The 17,344-nt window shown below is 43.4% G+C and overlaps 1 protein-coding gene across 1 annotated transcript; it reads right to left on the reverse strand.

The window, feature by feature from the left end:
• Positions 1-4,030: 4,030 nt before the first annotated feature.
• On the reverse strand, positions 4,031-15,152 carry LOC310847513 (complement factor H-like). Its single transcript, XM_083745362.1, has 9 exons — positions 14,943-15,152; positions 13,756-13,926; positions 12,668-12,856; positions 11,109-11,291; positions 9,020-9,232; positions 8,587-8,760; positions 8,081-8,281; positions 7,359-7,541; positions 4,031-4,582 (listed from the first exon to the last, which is right to left on the reverse strand). The coding sequence occupies exons 1-9, from the start codon at positions 15,004-15,006 to the stop codon at positions 4,563-4,565; spliced, it is 1,398 nt and encodes a 465-aa protein (XP_083601488.1). The 5' UTR covers positions 15,007-15,152; the 3' UTR covers positions 4,031-4,562.
• Positions 15,153-17,344: the final 2,192 nt, after the last annotated feature.

The following is a 17,344-nucleotide window of genomic DNA, read 5'->3' on the forward strand; positions in this document are numbered from 1 at the left end:
GCAGAAATGCCCGACACAGTTGAATTTTTAAGACAATTAAGATTATTTGCAAAAGGTCTGTGAGTGTTGCAATTCTGACAGTAAACCAAAAGGGTAAAGTCCACTCATTAGTTGTTGACCAGAATTATTCTGCCGGCCTTGTTCTTGCACCTCTAAGAGCAGCTTGCTGTGAAGAAATCAGAGTATGAAAATGCTTGGGGGGCGGTATAGGGAATTGACATTAACTATGACCATATGTTTAATAGCAGCATTGCATATGTAAAAAGAGAAGATTGGGAGGTGGTGAGTTGGGGCAGCACCTTCCCATTTCATATCGGGTGATGGAACAGGATGGCACTGTCCTTGCCCGTCCCTCAAAAATGCCATCTAGGAAGAGGAAAGGAATTCCTACAGCAGGGTGCTTTTCCCTCCGCCCCTTCTTGAATGTACACTCTGTAAAATGGAAGACACTGCAGTATGAGGAGATCAGTCTTATAGCACAAAGTCAGCCCAAGTGGAGGTGACGATCTTCTTGTCTTTGCCCCAGTCCCACCCTTGAAACTACAGTCTGTAAAGAGGAAAGAAGGAGACACTCTAGGCAGAACAGGAGAGAACTGCCTTCTACTGAGCTCATTCACAGGGCCGTCTTAAGCATATGTGGTGCCGGGGTGCAAAAATCCACCCGGCGCCCCTAGGTTGCCCAGAATTGTCAACCTTTTTTTAGGGGCAGGGACCCTAAAGTTGTTGACATTTTTAAAGGAAATAGTTGTTTACCTCCTTTAGAACCTTTAAAATGGTTGTGGAATGCAGGGACTCACAGCGCCAACCAAAAGGGGTGCCAGCGCCCCACTCACAGTGGCATACAAAGGGGTGTGTGGGTTCCATGCTGGGGGGACAAAATGTTGGGCGGCACAGTTGCCGCGCTGTCCACCCACTGCCTCCCCCCCACATGGCGGTTAACTGTTTCAGCTGCACGCGCAGCACCCGGAGCGCCGTGTAATGTTGTGGGCACTGTGCAACGCATCCTGTTGTGTGCACCAAACTGCGGGTTCCTTTGCTGGCTTTTCCGCTGTTGGCACATGCTCCCAGGGCCGCCCAAAGTGGGGCGCCAGTGCAGAATGATGGGGAATGCAAGCGGCATCGGAGGCAGCATCTCCGGACACCATCACATGTAGAAATGAAAAAGTAAATGCAACCAAGAGGTGAGCCAAACCATTTGGAAGCATTGCAGGCTGACAGAAGAGTATACAGATCTGAGGGAATAACCCTTTCGGTTCTCTCCACAGATCTTACAAAGCGTGTTCTCCTTCATGGAGAGCACGTGTTGTGGTGGGGGCTGCCAGGACACTCCAAAGTTGGGGGCGGGCTAACTGATCGTTGGCCACTGATGCGATTGGGGCTTCCCTTGTTGTTGGGAAGAAGTTAATGTTGCCATTTATTGATTGACAGCCAGAAATACTAAAACTCCTTGCACGAGGCTAGGGCTTCCTCTTTTCGCCCGTGCAGCGGATTGCCCATCCCTCCCTCCCTAGAATAGGGTTGTTCGCTTTGACCTTGCTATGCCTGTCATGGGGTCGTCTGCTTTGGAGCGAGGGCCTGGTAGGAATTTTGTCCATCTGGCTGATTGGCTGGGGTCATTTGGTTTTTGCCTACTGTGTAGCAAATCGTCACAACTTGTAAGGTTGCGGTTAGGCATTGGTTTATGGTTTGGTTGGTTGAGGGGCATGGATTGGCTGTGCCTGCCCCTCTAATGCTGCTGCTGCAAGGGATTCCGTTAAAGGAATTGGGGGCTAACTATTGCTTGTCCACTCTGTCAAGGGGGCTCGGGCCATAGCAATGAGCTCCTGGTTGCATTTGGGGTGAGGGCAGGTTCCCTGCTCCGCGTAACCCCCAAGTGTATTCCCCCATTATGACTTTCGCATCGTGCGGAATGTCAGTCTGTCCCCCATGGTGGGAGCAGATAGTCGCAACCAATGCCTAAGCAACCACTCACAAATTTGTATTTTAATAAAGTTGTGGCCAAAATTATGCCAAAAATCTTAAACAAAAATTCTGTGTGATGTGTGAGTTATTGGGGTGGACCTGGGGACCTTGACACGCAAACCCACAGTCTTACATAGCCTTCAGCAACAGCATCTGTTTCCCCCCAATGCTATTTTTCTAGAAAAAAGAGGTGCCGGAACTCACCATGAACACCACCCTTGTTCTCTTAGAATGGCAATGGTGCCCATCTGAGAGGTGCCAGAACTAAGTTCCTGTGAGTTTCCCCGAAAGCAGTCCTGGTTCCCACACCATCTATTACGCTGCAGTCTGAGAACCTCAGTGGCTTGACTACATTTGAGCATATTTAATCAGTTTCATGTGGATATCTATTTGGACATCTGGAGGTGTTGAAGGGTGTGTTTTTTTTTGGGGGGGGGGGAGACCCTCCTAAACCCTAGGAATTCATAAATGGTAGGATTTTGATTATGTGGAGTATGGAAGAGAAGCTTGCAGGACAGTGGTAAAATACAGTTTCCTTTCCAAGCCAGGGCCTCACCTGGGAAAGAGGCATTAACATGACAAAAAGTGTGAATGGCCCATCTAAGAGGAATCTAGAGTGTGGGCAGAGGTGACAAAGGTGATGGGGTGTGCATGTGAGGTGACAGCAAGAGTGTCTTCAGCAAGGTGTGCTTGGAAGAACAACAAAGGGAGAGATCCATTTTTGACAGGCTGGCTGAAGGCAAGCCTGGGGAGATGCTATGGGGAACAAGCCCCTCTTGAGATTATCATCCTCCCTCCTTCCAAACTCAGGTGTAAATATGTGAATAAACCACATTTCTTAATATGGTTTATTCACATATTCCGCTGTGTCACAGTCTCCACAGGAGCACAGACCCTAGAGCACAGCATGACTTGGGAGGGATTGGCGTGGTTGCTAACAATATTTAATATAGGAGTCAGTTTCATGTGGATTTCCATTTGAACATCTGGAGGGCTTATTTTAACTTACATACTTAATTTCATATACATGCACAGATGGTCACTGTATCCTCAATGTGAACTAACGGAGGTTTGCTGTTATTGTTAGCAATATTTGCTTAACATTGATGGGTCTCTTTCTTCCTCTCCCCTTCTTTAATTTAATTTAATTCCCCCCCTTTCTATTTTTCTCCAATTTCCTTCTTAAATATGCAATAATAATGATAATAATTTAGTATTTATACCCTGCCCATTTGGCTGGGTTTCCAGCCACTCTGGGTGGCTTCCAACAAAATATTAAAAATACATTGAAACATCAGTCATTAAAAACATCCCTTAACAGGGCTGCCTTCAGATGTCTTCTAAATGTCAGACAGTTGTTAATTTCTTTGACACCTGATGGGAGGTTTGCTTCTCGCAGTGAGGGAACCACCAGAAGGCCCTCAGCGCTGGACCTCAGTGTCTGGGTATACTGGGCCTTCTGACAATGAATGAATGAATGAATGAATGAATGAATGAAATGTCATCTAGCCCCCACTGCTGTTTGGAAATTTCAGTTTTCATATTTGGAAGTAAAACTCCAGATGGTTGCAAGCAGGGTAGGATTCAGTCCCTCCTTTCACACCCACAGACAGGGAAGAATTAGATCTCTCATTTCCCAGTCACAGACAAATCTGTCATTCTTGTCCACAGTCAAGTGGAGAGGTTAATTTTCTCAACACCACATTGTTGCAGGAGATGATTGTATGGTCAGAATTGACCCCCCACATTTTGTAGTGCCGTATGTATACAAGACAGCACCGGAATGATGCGAAGAGGAGTTTCTACTGTGACCTATAAAAACAAAGCACGACCCTTTTTATTTGTGTATACTCCAGCAGTAGGGCACCCCAAAGACATCAGTAAGAAATAATAAGACAGACCAGAGGACAGATAGTTGTCCACATTTGATCAGTGATGATAGACATTATGACACATGGCTTTGTTGAAAACCACAAAAATTAAACCACAGGTATTGATGGTAAGAATTTTGATGGTGTTAATATGCCCGTAGTCAGAACATTGTATGAACAAATCCAAAATATCAATATAAATCGTATCAACATCTTTATTAATATAATCAAAACATTAAACTTTTTTGCAAGTTATTTTTAATTATATAATGATTAAAAAAACATTTTTCTGGTGCAGGTTTTTTTTTTTTTTTAAGGAACAGAAAATCGCTGTAGTTTAAAAAAGAGCTTTGTTGCAATTATGCACAAGTCCATTATTTAGGCTGCACTCCTCGCTAGTAGTTCAAACGTCTACAGCAAGAAATGTGTGTGCAAATATTTTGCACTAATGCTTCTTTGGGTATATTTGCCCTTTGTTTATTTTAAACTTGTCATATTTAAAACTGTATTTTATCAAAGTGGATCAGACCATTTGATATCCCTACCAGTGATAAAATTGCAGATGTTGCTTCAATGAAGTAAGTTCCCAATTTTAGATCTATGAACTTTTCTGATATATATATATATATGGGGGGGAGCCAGTATGATTTGATAACATTAAGCATTAAGGATAAGTGATGGATGACTTTTGAAGATCATAATGCTGGATAAAAATGTCGGCCATCCGCTTCATTCCATTCGTTCTGTTTCTGTTAAATATGAAACAAACAATGAAAATATAAGGTAACATGCATAGATTTTTGTGTTAAGCATGTATTGCATTTTAACTATGTTTTGTATTAACTATGATTTGTGTAGATACATCTTAATCGGCAACAGAATAGTCTTGAATCCACTGGATCCAGCTGCCTCCTCAATCCCCTGATAGTTCCCTGGATCTGCTGCCTTAAATATACCAGTCTCAAATTTGAGGTTCCCATTTCTTTCAGAGGTAAGGGACAGAATTATAAAATGGTCAGCAAGAGAAAAATAAACATGCAAACACAGCACAAGCTTCCGGACATGCTGGCAAAATTATGCATAGGTTAACTCCCCACGACTGCTTAGGATTGCCTTGTAAGTTACTGTATTTTTCGCTCTATAGGACGCACCGGACCATAGGAGGGGGAGAACAGGAAAAAAAAAATTCTCCCCCTCTCTGCTCAGCTCCCCTTCAGTGAAGCAGCAGGAGAAACGGAGCCCTTTCCATTTCTCCTCCCGCTTCACCGAATGGGCACTGTGCAGCTCTCTGTCTCTGCTGAAGCCAGGAGAGTCTTGCTCTCCCGGCTTCAGTGAAAGCAACGCGTAGCCTCCAGAGCGCGGAGGGAGCACTCCCTCTGCACTTCGGAGGCTTCGCTTTGCTATTGCTGACGCCAAGGAGCCTGCATTCACCCATTAGGATGCACACACATTTCCCCTTAATTTTTGGAGGGGGAAAAGTGCATCCTATAGAGCGAAAAATATGGTATTTGCACTCTGGTGTCATTGAGAAGGACATCATTCTACTTCTTTTTGGGTAAACATATTTGAACCAGGCCTAACCATCCAACTTCCTTTTCCCAGTCTGCTTTAAATTCATCCTATGCCCATCAAAACAATTACCCTCCCTACCTTTCCATTTTTCCTATCAGCTAAGGTCTTTTGGCCTATGCTAACCAGGCAGCAGAGTCTACTGAAAACCTCTGAGGCAATGGAGGTGGGCACCAAGTAGCTGACATTTGCTCAGCCCATGATGGAGGCAACACATAGTTGGGAAATTAGCTAATTTACCTGTTGTCCCTTTTTATTTCCAGACAATGCTATACACATTTCTGGTCATCAATTTGAAGCTCTTTTCTAATAGTAGAGGTCCTTGGAAGGAATCTTCTTCTTCTTCTTCTTCTTCTTCTTCTTCTTCTTCTTCTTCTTCTTCTTCTTCTCCTTCTACAAATCAGCCTCAGATTTCAAGGGTTATCCCAGCACAAAGATACTAAATATAAGAATTGCTAGGGGCAAAGGAGGCCAGTTGGGTGGGGAGAGGATTGGTTGGCTGGCACCTATTCTCCCTTCCCCTCGCATAGTTTATCCTTTAGTTTGTGACCTAAAGTCAACATAGATCAAGTTGTCCAGTAAATAGTTTTAAACTAACTGCAACACTTGACAAGAGCTATCTACAATGTGTACCTGCTTAATTCTGTGGGAGCCAAATATAATATGTATGTCCTCTGATCTTCGGGTCTCCTAGACCTCCTGCTACTTCCTCCAAGAGCAGAAAACGGCCACAAGCTCCACCATTCTCTGCAAGCTTCCCCTTTCACCCTGACATTTAAACTGCTGCCTCAGCACACCTAATAGTGTTTTGGAGGATGAAAGCTACGGTGGACATTGTTCCTCAGCTCAGCTTTCAAAGAAGCGGCAAACTTCATCACTCCTTCATCACTGTAAATCTTTGGGATGGAAACCATGAGACCATGAATGCATACTGCCCAACTGTATCTTTTAAGCAGAATATCCTGGAATGATAGACGCCTTCTGGCTTCCAATCCCAATCCCACACATCCTATTTTGCTCCCATGCTTTTGGCTGGGACCAAAAGGCAGGCGTTTTTGGGGCCCCCGCACTGTGGCTTGAGTCAATCGGCTCACACCGGAGTGCAGGACCCCCAAAAAACCAAAACCAGAAGCAAAGCCTATCTTGCCCTCATGTGTCACTGTTCTCCTTCTTCCTTCCATCGCAGCACTTGCAGAAGGTGGCTTCAGGAAGTACGTCTGTGTTACCAGAGGAGGAGGAGGCAGAAGATAGGACAGGAGAGGGTGGGTGAAGGAATACCGAGACTGGGGTGGTGGGTGCACCAAGAAGTATAGTGATGGGGTAGGTAGAGAGTGCCAAGTTTGAGTGACTGGGGGAGTGGAGGAGCACAGATATGGGGCAGGGAGGATGGCATGTGTGTGGGTGTTCCAATTTTTCCCTCCTGGAATGTTGGAGCGTATGTAACTAACGATGGTGACCGGGAGGTGAGACATGGAAGGCAGTTCCTAGAGCTGACTCAGAATTAAACTCAGTTCTGCATAACTTTCCTTCTTGCTTATCATTTTGGTTGCTGCTGCCATTGACTAGGACAGTGCTGTTAGGGAGGGCCACAGCGACTGGCATTTTACTCCGGAGCCGGGCCCAGGACAAAGGTCAACCAACAATGCTTTTCCATATCTTCCTTCTTTGGGCTGGCAACAGGGATGGGCCAGGAGGAGGAGGAGGTTCTGAAGAGCTGCAGTTGTTCCCAAGTTTAGTTCTTTCCATTTCACATGTTGCGCTTACACAGAGTGTTAATGATTGTGATGTCCTGTTGAACGGACATGGTGGGTGCTACAAGGAGCTCTATTCCTCTGCCACTCCTTGCAAATCACAATGGAATTTGCATACTTGCACATCCTTTAGCTTTCCTATAACTTTGTTTATAGCAGGACAGAGCAGCATCTAGTTCCTCTTGTTCCATATTGCCACACTTACTTTTCATGTCACAGCGTGGAGCAGGTGACCAGCCATTTTTGGTGCACACGGCTTTAGCTTGTTGATTAGCAGGATCATATCCATTCTCACAAGAAAATGAAAATTCTTCACCTTCTATGTACTTCCGCCAAGTATGGGCATTGAATGTACCATGTGCAAGCTGTCTAGGAATATCACATTTTTCTAAAAGCAAAAAAGTAGATATGTTACATCATTGATAGACACAATTGAAATACCATTATAACTCTTCTTTTTATACTTAGAGAATATATGTATTTTTAGGATTTTGTCTTTTAAAAATTTGCAGGCATTTGAAAGAAGGAATTAACAATGTGCTTGTTCTGAGGTGACAGGAACGAGACATTAATATGATCCAACCCACCCCTACGTCCATAGCCACCTGCCCAAATGCCAAGATCTTCCACTGATATCAGGGGGTGGTGATCACACAGAAATCTTTTCCATCAGCCCCCCCCCCCCCACTTATGGAACAAAATCACCACTACCAAATGGGTCAACCTGGTACTCAGCTTATTATATTTTTGGTGCCATATGAAGACATTTTCATATTAAATTTTAAAGTTTTCCATTCTGATTACTCACTGTCTAACCATGTTACACATTTTCCTTCCACATCTTTCGGAATAGGCATATTTTGTGTTTGCATATGGTCGTTTCCATTTCTGATCAAAGTTGAGAATGCAAGGGAAATGTGAACTTACTGAAGCATTTTGGTTCTGGATTCCAGCCGAGTTTGGTGCATGAACTTCTACCCCATGTTTGTTTATTTATTGGTAGAAAACCATCATGGCAACGATAGTCAACTGTTTCTCCCACCCTTTTTGGAAAATAGTAGTCTTTCCAGCGTTCATAGGTATCAGATAGTTGTCCATTCTCAATCCGAATATAGTCACAGTTCTTTGCTTTGGAGAAGATGAGAAAAAGGTTAAGCCAAACATAAATAAATCAGGATGTTCCACTTGCTAGTTTCCTTGGCTGGCTGGTTTAATGGAGGTTGCACATTTGGCTCAAGGGTATCGGTGTCTAAATATTATCTGGGTTTCCTCCTTTGGTCTGTGTATGAAAACAGAAATAGATGACTGTGGCAGCAGATGCAGGTGGTCCCCAGACAAGCACTCAGGCTTATGGTGCAGGGAACTCTAATATTTTCGGATGCATTGAATGCTATCTGCTCATGTTTTGAAACTGCAAAGAGAAAGCTACTTACGCATACATACCGGAGGAGGAGACCACCCCGTCTCTGTACACGTGGAAGTGGCTTGGCGGCTCTGAAGCTGATACCCAGACTCACACTGTGTTTCGATTGTGTCTTGATATTCATACTGAATCTGATTAGGCTGAAAGTTGCCATTTTCTACTTGTGGTGGGGAGCAGACAATTTCTATGAAGGAATGCAAGAAGGACATTTGGTCAGCAACAGATCAAGCAACAAATTCTTTCCCTGGTTAGATATTATTCAGTACATTGGTATGAGAATTCATTTATTATTTGTTAAAAACCAAGAAATCTCAAAGCAGCTTACAAAAAAAAAAAAAAAAAGAAAAAGCAATAAAATGATGGATAAGAAAGATTATCAATAATTTAAAACTTAAACAGGAACAACAACCTCTCATTGTCCTTCCATTTCTAACTTGAGTTACCTTTGCATTCAGGATACACAATTGAATCTCCATTGCACTGGATTACAGAAACAGATTGCGAAAGATTTGTTGTAACCATGTAGCCCATTTTACAGGTGAACTCAACAGAACCACCACGTGGTACATAGATGTTTTCAGATATGTCTCCATCCAACCTCCTTTTAATTTCTATCTTCCGATTTTCCATTTCAGCCAAAGAGATTGCACAGGGTTCTGTGAGGAGAAAGAAAATAAATTCTGTTCATGAAGGCACCCAATATATATACCTGCCATCCTACAGGCTGGCAAGCCCATGGAAAGTCATCAGCTGCCATGGTTGAAGAGGAAAGATGAAAAAACAGACGCTTTCCTATTAGGAATTTTAGGTACAGAAATACCAATGAAGCAGAAATGACTTTTTATGCACATGACAACAGCAGTGCGGCTACTTTTGGCCAGGAGATGGAAAGAAGATAAAACCCCGTCCAGAGAAGAATGGTTGATAAAGATGATGGACTACGCTGAAATGGCAAATATGACCGGGAAGATTAGAAACCAAGAATAATAAGGAATGGGGCAAAGTTATAAATTACCTTGGAGAACACTGTAAAGAACTAAAAACGTTAGCAGGATTGTAACAAAACTTGTAATGTAACAAGTACTGTGGTAAAACATGGCATTTTAAGAAAAAAACTGAGAATAATATAAGATGCAGTTGAAAAAAGATTGACAGTGGGACCCATGGAGGGTGGAGGGAAGTCCAGGGATTAGATATGGGGTTGTAAATGTAAAGCGTGTTCTCCTTCATGGAGAGCACGTGTTGCGGTGGGGTCTGCTGAGCCACCCCTCTGTTACCAGGCAGGGTCTCTAAAGATGGCCTGGGGCAGTGATTGGTTCACTGGGTTACTGGGGTAAAAGTTATGTTGCAATTTTGGTGGGAGGGGTAAAATGTTTAAATACTCTGCACGCAGCCTGGAGCTTTCTCTTTGCTGCGTGCAACGGATCACCCGCCCACCCGCCCTTGAGTAAGGGGTTGTTGCATTGACCTTGCTATGCCTGTCATGGGGTCGTCTGCCGTTGGGGCAGGGGCCTGGTAGGAATTTTGTCCATCTGGCTGATTGGCTGGGCCATTTGGTTTTTGCCTACTGCACAGCAAATCATCACACTTGTAAGGTTGCGGTTGGCATTGGTTATAAATTGGTGGAGGAGGGGTTAGGATAGGCTGGGCCTGCCCCTCCATGGTTGCTGCGGAAAGGGAATTCCGTTAAAGGAATCCTGGGGCTTGCCATCTTTTCGTCCAATCCCTGGAATGGGACTAGGGCCGGCAAGCCTTCGGGGAGCATGCGGATGAGAATTGAGGGTCTGTGACTCAGCTCCATTTCTCCCCGACTTGCTTTCCCCCGCACTGTCTTTCGGTGGTGCCAGGCGGGGGGACAGATAGTCTTAACCAATGCCTAAACAACCACTCACGGTTTTGTATTTAAATAAAGTTGTGGCCAAAATTATGCCAAAAACCTTAAACAAATATTAAGTGTGCGTTGTAAATTATTTGGGGGGTGGCTTGGGGACCACGACACGCAAATTGTAAACTTGAAGAAAAATATTTTAAAAAGAAGAAGAGGAAGGACGATCTTCCTGAGAAATCTTGCAGGCCCTACATCCCACATGGTCTGGTGGAATGTCAGGGAAAGGAGAGGTACCCCCTTTAAAATGGAATAACCATCACCTCACATAACCCTTTCCTTCTTCCTCATAGGGCAAAACTTTCCCACCCTCCAATCCTTCGATTTAGAGGCTCCCACAGAGGCTTTCTGCAGTCACTGGTTTACACAGCCAGAAATGATTTTTTTCTCCTAACTACAGTTGGCCCTGGCTTGCTTGAAAGCAGTGCACTCAAAAAAAAGATATGAATTAGGTATCTCCCATGCTTTATCTCACATCCTTTACCATGAATTTGCCCCATATGATTCAAACGTCATAGAGAACAGCTGTCTGTAATATTAATGAAACCAGAAGTCAGACAATACAAACAAATGACAGCAATGAATTTCCTTAAATGATATTCTAAACTCACTCATGCAAATAATATAAGCACTACCTTTGTTCTTACCTAAGCAAACAGGTGCTTTTGTCCAGGTCCCATTATCACAAAAAGTTCTGTTATCTCCTTCCAGAGCATAATATTTTTGGCATTTGAACTGAACTGAAGAGCCAGCCTTGTACTGCTTCTTTGATAAGGTAATAATGTCTCCATTCTCAATAGCAGGTGGGCGGCTACAGTTTTTCCCTCTTTCTGGTAAACAATAAAGCAATGAGAATGATGACTTAGTTCAGCAACCAAGGGCCAAGAGTGAAGAACAGGAAATACTCGCACTACCCTGGAATATTTATAGCAGGGGGGAAGTCACTTATGGCTCATGTGCAATAACGTGGCCCGTAACTACCAAGGTCTGTTGGGGCTTTGACTGCACTAAAGAACTGGTGGACTGAACTACCAAGACATTAATCTCATAACTGCAATTATGTGATTTGCTCAGAATCTGAAGCATGCTAGTTCTTTTCCAGTATGTTTCATGGGACATGGCAGAAAATGTAGCACCAAGTGGTTGGGGAAATTAATCTATTCTGTAGGTCATGCATGTTGGGAAACGGTTTATCAAGGCTAATTTTTTTGGCCCAAACCAGGATTCCAAAGTAATTCACAAGAAACAATAACACAATTAACACAACTTTAAACGTTATGAACTACATTTAACAGCATGTGTTAAGCATGACAACTCAGAGCTTTTTTTCTGGCCAGAACTGTGTTCCAGCATCTCTCAGGTGGGTTCCATTGCCTTTATGAGAGAAAAAGTGAGGTATTCATGATGAGTTCCAGCACCTCTTTATCTAGAAAAACAGCACTGGATACACTGATCCTCATCGCCAGAGTTTCTGGGACAGCCTAGTCATATGGAAGGGGTACAAATAATAACAACAAAACATTATCATAGCTGTCAAGCGTCCCTTATTTGGCGGGACAGTCCCTTATCCCAGCGCCATGTCCCGCTGCTGTCCCTTATTGATGATGTCCCTTAAATAAGCTACTGACGGTAATGGGGGCCCTTTCTATGTCTAGCTGTGCTTTGTCAACAACACATTGTTGCTGTTTTTGTGTTGAATATATGCTATATGGTAATTTATGGACCTAATAGGTATCTAAAGCCATTTGCATGCAACAAAATATGTATTTTATCAAAGTAATTGTTGATCCCTTATTTTGGCTGCTGATCCCTTATTTTCAAGGCTGCTGGTCCCTTATTTTCAAATCTGTAAGTTGACAGCTATGAACATTATTGACATGCCTCTGGTCCATACGTTCACACTAACTGGATGCCCAGCACACACAGGTCTATTTCTGATGCAACAGTACTGGCCCAATCAAACCACAGTGCAGTGGACAGAAAACAACCAGCCTTGTCTCCATGTGCTTAGAGCAGGATACAATCAATTCTGTGGAGGGGGTGGGGTGGTGAAAAATCTTTTAAGAGGATTAGAGTCCATGTGAACAAATGAGGAGGGCAGCCTTGGAACCTGTGGAACCAGTCAAAATGGAAAGTGTGTGCCTACAAACCCTTCGGATATTTGAGTATCTGCTGAGCAATTTTTCAAGATGAACAATGTCTTTACCAGAGATACACGGGGGCAAATCCATGTGCCCATCAAGACACTTCCTGTCCATAGGCACCGTGAGGACATGCCCGTCCCTGCAGTGGAACTGCAACATATGATTATGTTGAATCAGTTGTGTCCGTACTCGGTTCCCAGGCAGAAGCAGGTTTTTGGCCTCTAGTTGTTGTTTTGTGACAATACAAGGTGCTGAAAGACAAAAAGGTGGCGATGGGGACACAAGTCAGGGATAATCACTGGTGCTCATTTCTTCATGTGCCCTATTCCGTTTGCCCTCTTTGTACGCTAAGGATTGGCTCACATTTGTCATTGCCTTCAGGGAGGGTTGCCATATCTTGATGAGCAAAGGAGAGGACAGCCATGGCTGCTGCCGTCCCAAGCTGGGGAAAGAGGCATGTTCCTCTTTTTCCATCTCGGGCTGGCAGCAACCGTGGCATGTGGAGCCTCATCCAGGAAAGCAAAAACATTCAAGGAGGGTGCAAAACAGGCTGGTGAGGGGCACAGCTTCTGAGGGACTATTATCTAGGGAGAATACCGAGGCTCGGTTAAAGTAAAGGTAAAGGTACCCCTGCCCGTATGGGCCAGTTGTGTCCAACTCTAGGGTTGTGCGCCCATCTCACTTAAGAGGCCGGGGGCCAGCGCTGTCCAAGGACACTTGTGGGTCACATGGCCAGCGTGACAAGCTACATCTGGCGAGCCAGCGCAGCACATGGAAACGCCGTTTACCTTCCCGCTAGTAAGCGGTCCCTATTTATCTACTTGCACCCAGGTTGCTTTCGAACTGCTAGGTTGGCAGGCCCTGGGACCGAACAACGGGAGCGCACCCCGCCACGGGGATTCAAACCGCCGATTGGCAAGTCCTAGGCACTGAGGTTTTACCCACAGCGCCTCCCGCGTCCCTTCGAGGCTCGGTTAGAGAGGCTGAAAAGACCACATTTGTCTCCTGGAGATGAGATTCTCACACTCTGCATTCATGTTTCCAGCCTGAAAACACAGCTTTGCATGGAGAGAAGCTATCAAAGGTCCTGTTGGACAATCCACAGTCTAATTTGAAGGTTGTAGTATTCAAAGAGGAGATGGCCTCTTACCCAAGCATTTTGGTGGTGGTGTCCACTTTTGTCCACTGCATGTTATCCACTCGGAGCCTTCCAATGCAAATCCAGGGTTGCAGTTGTATTGCACTCTGTCACTTTCAACGTAAACGGCCTTCTCACCACTTCTTATTTCCCCAAAATCAATGTCAGGCGGTTCTTCGCACACTGCAATCATATGTACCATCAAAACCAACTTAATAATAGTAGTAGTAGTAGTAGTAGTAGTAGTAGTAATAATAATAATAATAATAATAATAATAATAATTGTAGTAAATTTCGTAAATCAAATACAAGCCAACATTACCAACACTTTCCAAAGATATATTTTAAATTTAGTAAATTCTTTTTCCTAACATTTTTTGGATGGTAATTCATTAATTTCTATCAGTCATTTTGTGAATGGAATTACAAGGTATCAAATACAGAAAAGGATGGTCATAACTGGAATGATCCATGTAGTAATATATCAGCTTCTTTAGCCAGTTAAGCAAAAAAAGCACCTAAAGGGTTATGTGTAATTACAAAGGTATGGAGATTATTGCTACATTAAGCATTGTTGATTCCATCACTATCCTAATCCTCAAAGAATCTACCACTATCTTTTATTTTATTTTTAAAATCAATTTTATTAAAGGTTTCCAACCTAACTTAGCATAAAATCCCGACTAAACCAATATAAAAGAAAACAATATGGCATAAGCACAACTAAATACAAAAAGAAAATAAAACATATTAATGATACAAAATTATAAATATATCTATATAGCCCTGGGTCATCTTGATTTTCACAGATACAGAGTTGAATCCCCCCCCCCACCTGAGAGAGCTTCCTCTTCCACTGCTACTATCAATTGCTTCTTCAGTCACTTCAACACAACGTTGCTTCTTCAATTAGCTGAGCAAAGACACTCTAACATTTATGTGCATGTAAGGGTGAAGGGGAAATATTCTGTCATTAATTAGTTAATATCAAAACCTTATTACAGTGTTAGTGAAATGTCTCTGGTAATCCTTGGAGAAGTGCCAACACAAATGGACCAAAAAACCCGCAGCTTTATACATAAAACAGTGCTGAATTAACTTACATCTTTCCGCACCTGCTGAATGCAAATGTTTCTCTTATTAATACTGCAGTGACCATTTACCTTGGCAAAAGGTTGCCCTTTTCCACCATCACTCACCATTTGGGGAAGTACAGCATGTCCGCAGAAGAAATGGAAGAAGATAGACCAGCAAGTTCTTCATAGCAGTGCTTGTTGCTCACCTTCTTCTAATTTTTCTAATGACTGACCTTGCAAAAGTCACTTTTGGTTTCACCAGTGGTTCATGGCTCTGTGTCATGAGAAGAGGAAGAATTACTGGAATGGGGAACATGAACTCTTTAACCCAGCAAGGCATGTTTGCAGAAGGTGGGTCAGTTTTATGTTGCAATTCTGGCAACAGTGGTCGAAGCACTGGCCCAGCCTTTGGTATAGCCCTGGCAATGAGCCCAAAGAAGAAAGAGACCTTCTTGCAAGTGTTGAAAACTTTTGGGCAAGCCCTTTTAGCCATCTATTAACCTTGTAAGGGATAAATTCAACTCACTCTGCATTTAAAGCCAAATATATCCAATTCTCATTTCACAAAACAACACAAGAACCAAAACACAGTTGTCCTTCAAAACTCATACAATTTTGTGAGGAGGTTCTCCAATCAAACAGTGAATACAAAAATGCATCTTTTAGGGAAAGTATGCAGGAAATGAATTGGTGAAAATAACATGCAACATGCATTATGCCAGCAGAAACTGCTGGCGAAAGAATGTGTGCCTTAGCCACTACTCCATACAAAAAGGTGTTCATTAGGAGACACTGAGATTAAAATCTTCCTGTTCTCCTGAAAATATTATGGCAATGATAGGGTAGATTTGATTTTCTTAATTTAAAAATGTTATATTCTGCAGGAGCGCCACCTTGCCCTCAGGTTTGCATGTGCCCGCTGCCACACATGGATATGCGATGTCACTTTCACACACCTGCACATACTGCATGTGATTTTACACAGCCAGTGAGGCACACTTTCTGCAGAGAGGGACTCGGACTCGGAGGCAGAGGCAGAGAGACTCTGTCTCTGCGACTGAGCCGTACCCCTCAGAAAAGGATGCCTCACTTTTCTGGCACAGGAGAATGGATCCGAACTACTTCTTTCCCTGCCGGTTTTTTCCATTGACTTTATATTATTGTGGGTGCCTGAGCACCCACAGTCCCCTGGATTTGGCTCCTGTGCTACTTTGCCTTTCCTCTGGAAAGCTCACAAGGCAGCTAGCAACAAGGACGAAACCCTGAGTTATCAATGTAAAGCAAATTTTACAATGGCTGGATCTAATCTGACCTGTTTAACACTTTGCCCCTGTATTAGAATGATATTAGAGATGTCATTTGAAAATGCCTCAGGGCCCAGACTAACACTTGGCAGATTACTTCCCTTTAAAACCAAATCTAATCTCAATATTAGTACTTGCTGGTAAGAGATGTAACTGTTTCATTCACATCTCTTCAACTCCACCTGGTGGAACATGAAGCATTTAAAAAACACACACAAATTAGTATTTGCTGCACTGTGGAGGCTGCTGCTCTTGAAACTATCAGTTTTATCACATTTTTAAGCCTTATGAATATAGTTTTGCAAGTCTTGATTAAAAAACAGTAGTACTTTATCGACTGCACACATACTGGAAAAGGGAAACAGTCACATTATATATGTGGATTTATTATATGGTGTCTTCCAGTTGTTTTCAACATGCATATAATACATAACTTGATTTTTCCAGTTCTGAAGATGTGGCAGTAAACAGTCCCACTGCAAAGTAAAACCTGTCTGTGGTGTTATATTTATAATAATTCACACACATTCAGGTCAATTGACACAACCATTTGGCACCAATTTAGAGTGAACTGGAGAAATTCAGATTTTTGCCTTCAGGGTTTACCTTATTTTTTGCTCTATAAGACTCACTTTTCCCCTCCTAAAAAGTAAGGGGAAATGTGTGTGCATCTTATGGAGCGAATGCAGGCTGCACAGCTATCCTAGAAGCCAGAACAGCAAGAGGGACTGCTGCTTTCACTGTGCAGCAACCCCTCTTGCTGTTCTGGCTTCTGAGATTCAGAATATTTTTTTTCTTGTTTTCCTCCTCCAAAAACTAGGTGCCTCTTGTGGTCTGGTGAGTCTTATAGAGCGAAAAATATGGTACTGTGGCTATTTACTCTAAACCACACCCACCTGTCCATCAGCTGGCATCACTTGTTGGTGGCAGCAGGAGGGAGGGTGGGTTCAATTCTGTATTGGCTGCAGATGCTTGGGTGTCAGGGACTGAGAAGAGGAGGGATGGTGGAGACCGCCTCCCCTTCCTGATCCTTCCAGGGAGGAGGACGAGGAAGATAGTATAGATTTACCACAGGGGGTTGAGGCAGGTTGCAGCTCAGAGGCAGATGAGGGGGAAAGTTGGGAAATCATGGGAGAGCCAGAGCAACACCTGGCTACCTGGCTGACACATCATTAGAAAGCATTCCAGACCCTTCATCTCCCAGAACCTGGTGAGCCTTAG

The sequence above is a fragment of the Podarcis gaigeae genome (genome assembly GCF_964106915.1).
Source record: "Podarcis gaigeae genome assembly, chromosome: 6".
In the NCBI taxonomy this organism is placed as follows: Eukaryota; Metazoa; Chordata; class Lepidosauria; order Squamata; family Lacertidae; genus Podarcis; species Podarcis gaigeae.

What these genes read in the sequence shown, in the direction of transcription:
- LOC310847513 (XM_083745362.1), bottom strand. Translation starts at nt 15,006, where the DNA reads ATGAAGAACTTGCTGGTCTATCTTCTTCCATTTCTTCTGCGGACATGC. An exon ending in AAAAGCACCTGTTTGCTTAG is followed by an intron (nt 9,233 to 11,108) that starts GTAAGAACAAAG and finishes TTCTCCTCACAG; the next exon opens with AACCCTGTGCAATCTCTTTG. An exon ending in TCCAGAACCAAAATGCTTCA is followed by an intron (nt 7,542 to 8,080) that starts GTAAGTTCACAT and finishes TTTTGCTTTTAG; the next exon opens with AAAAATGTGATATTCCTAGA.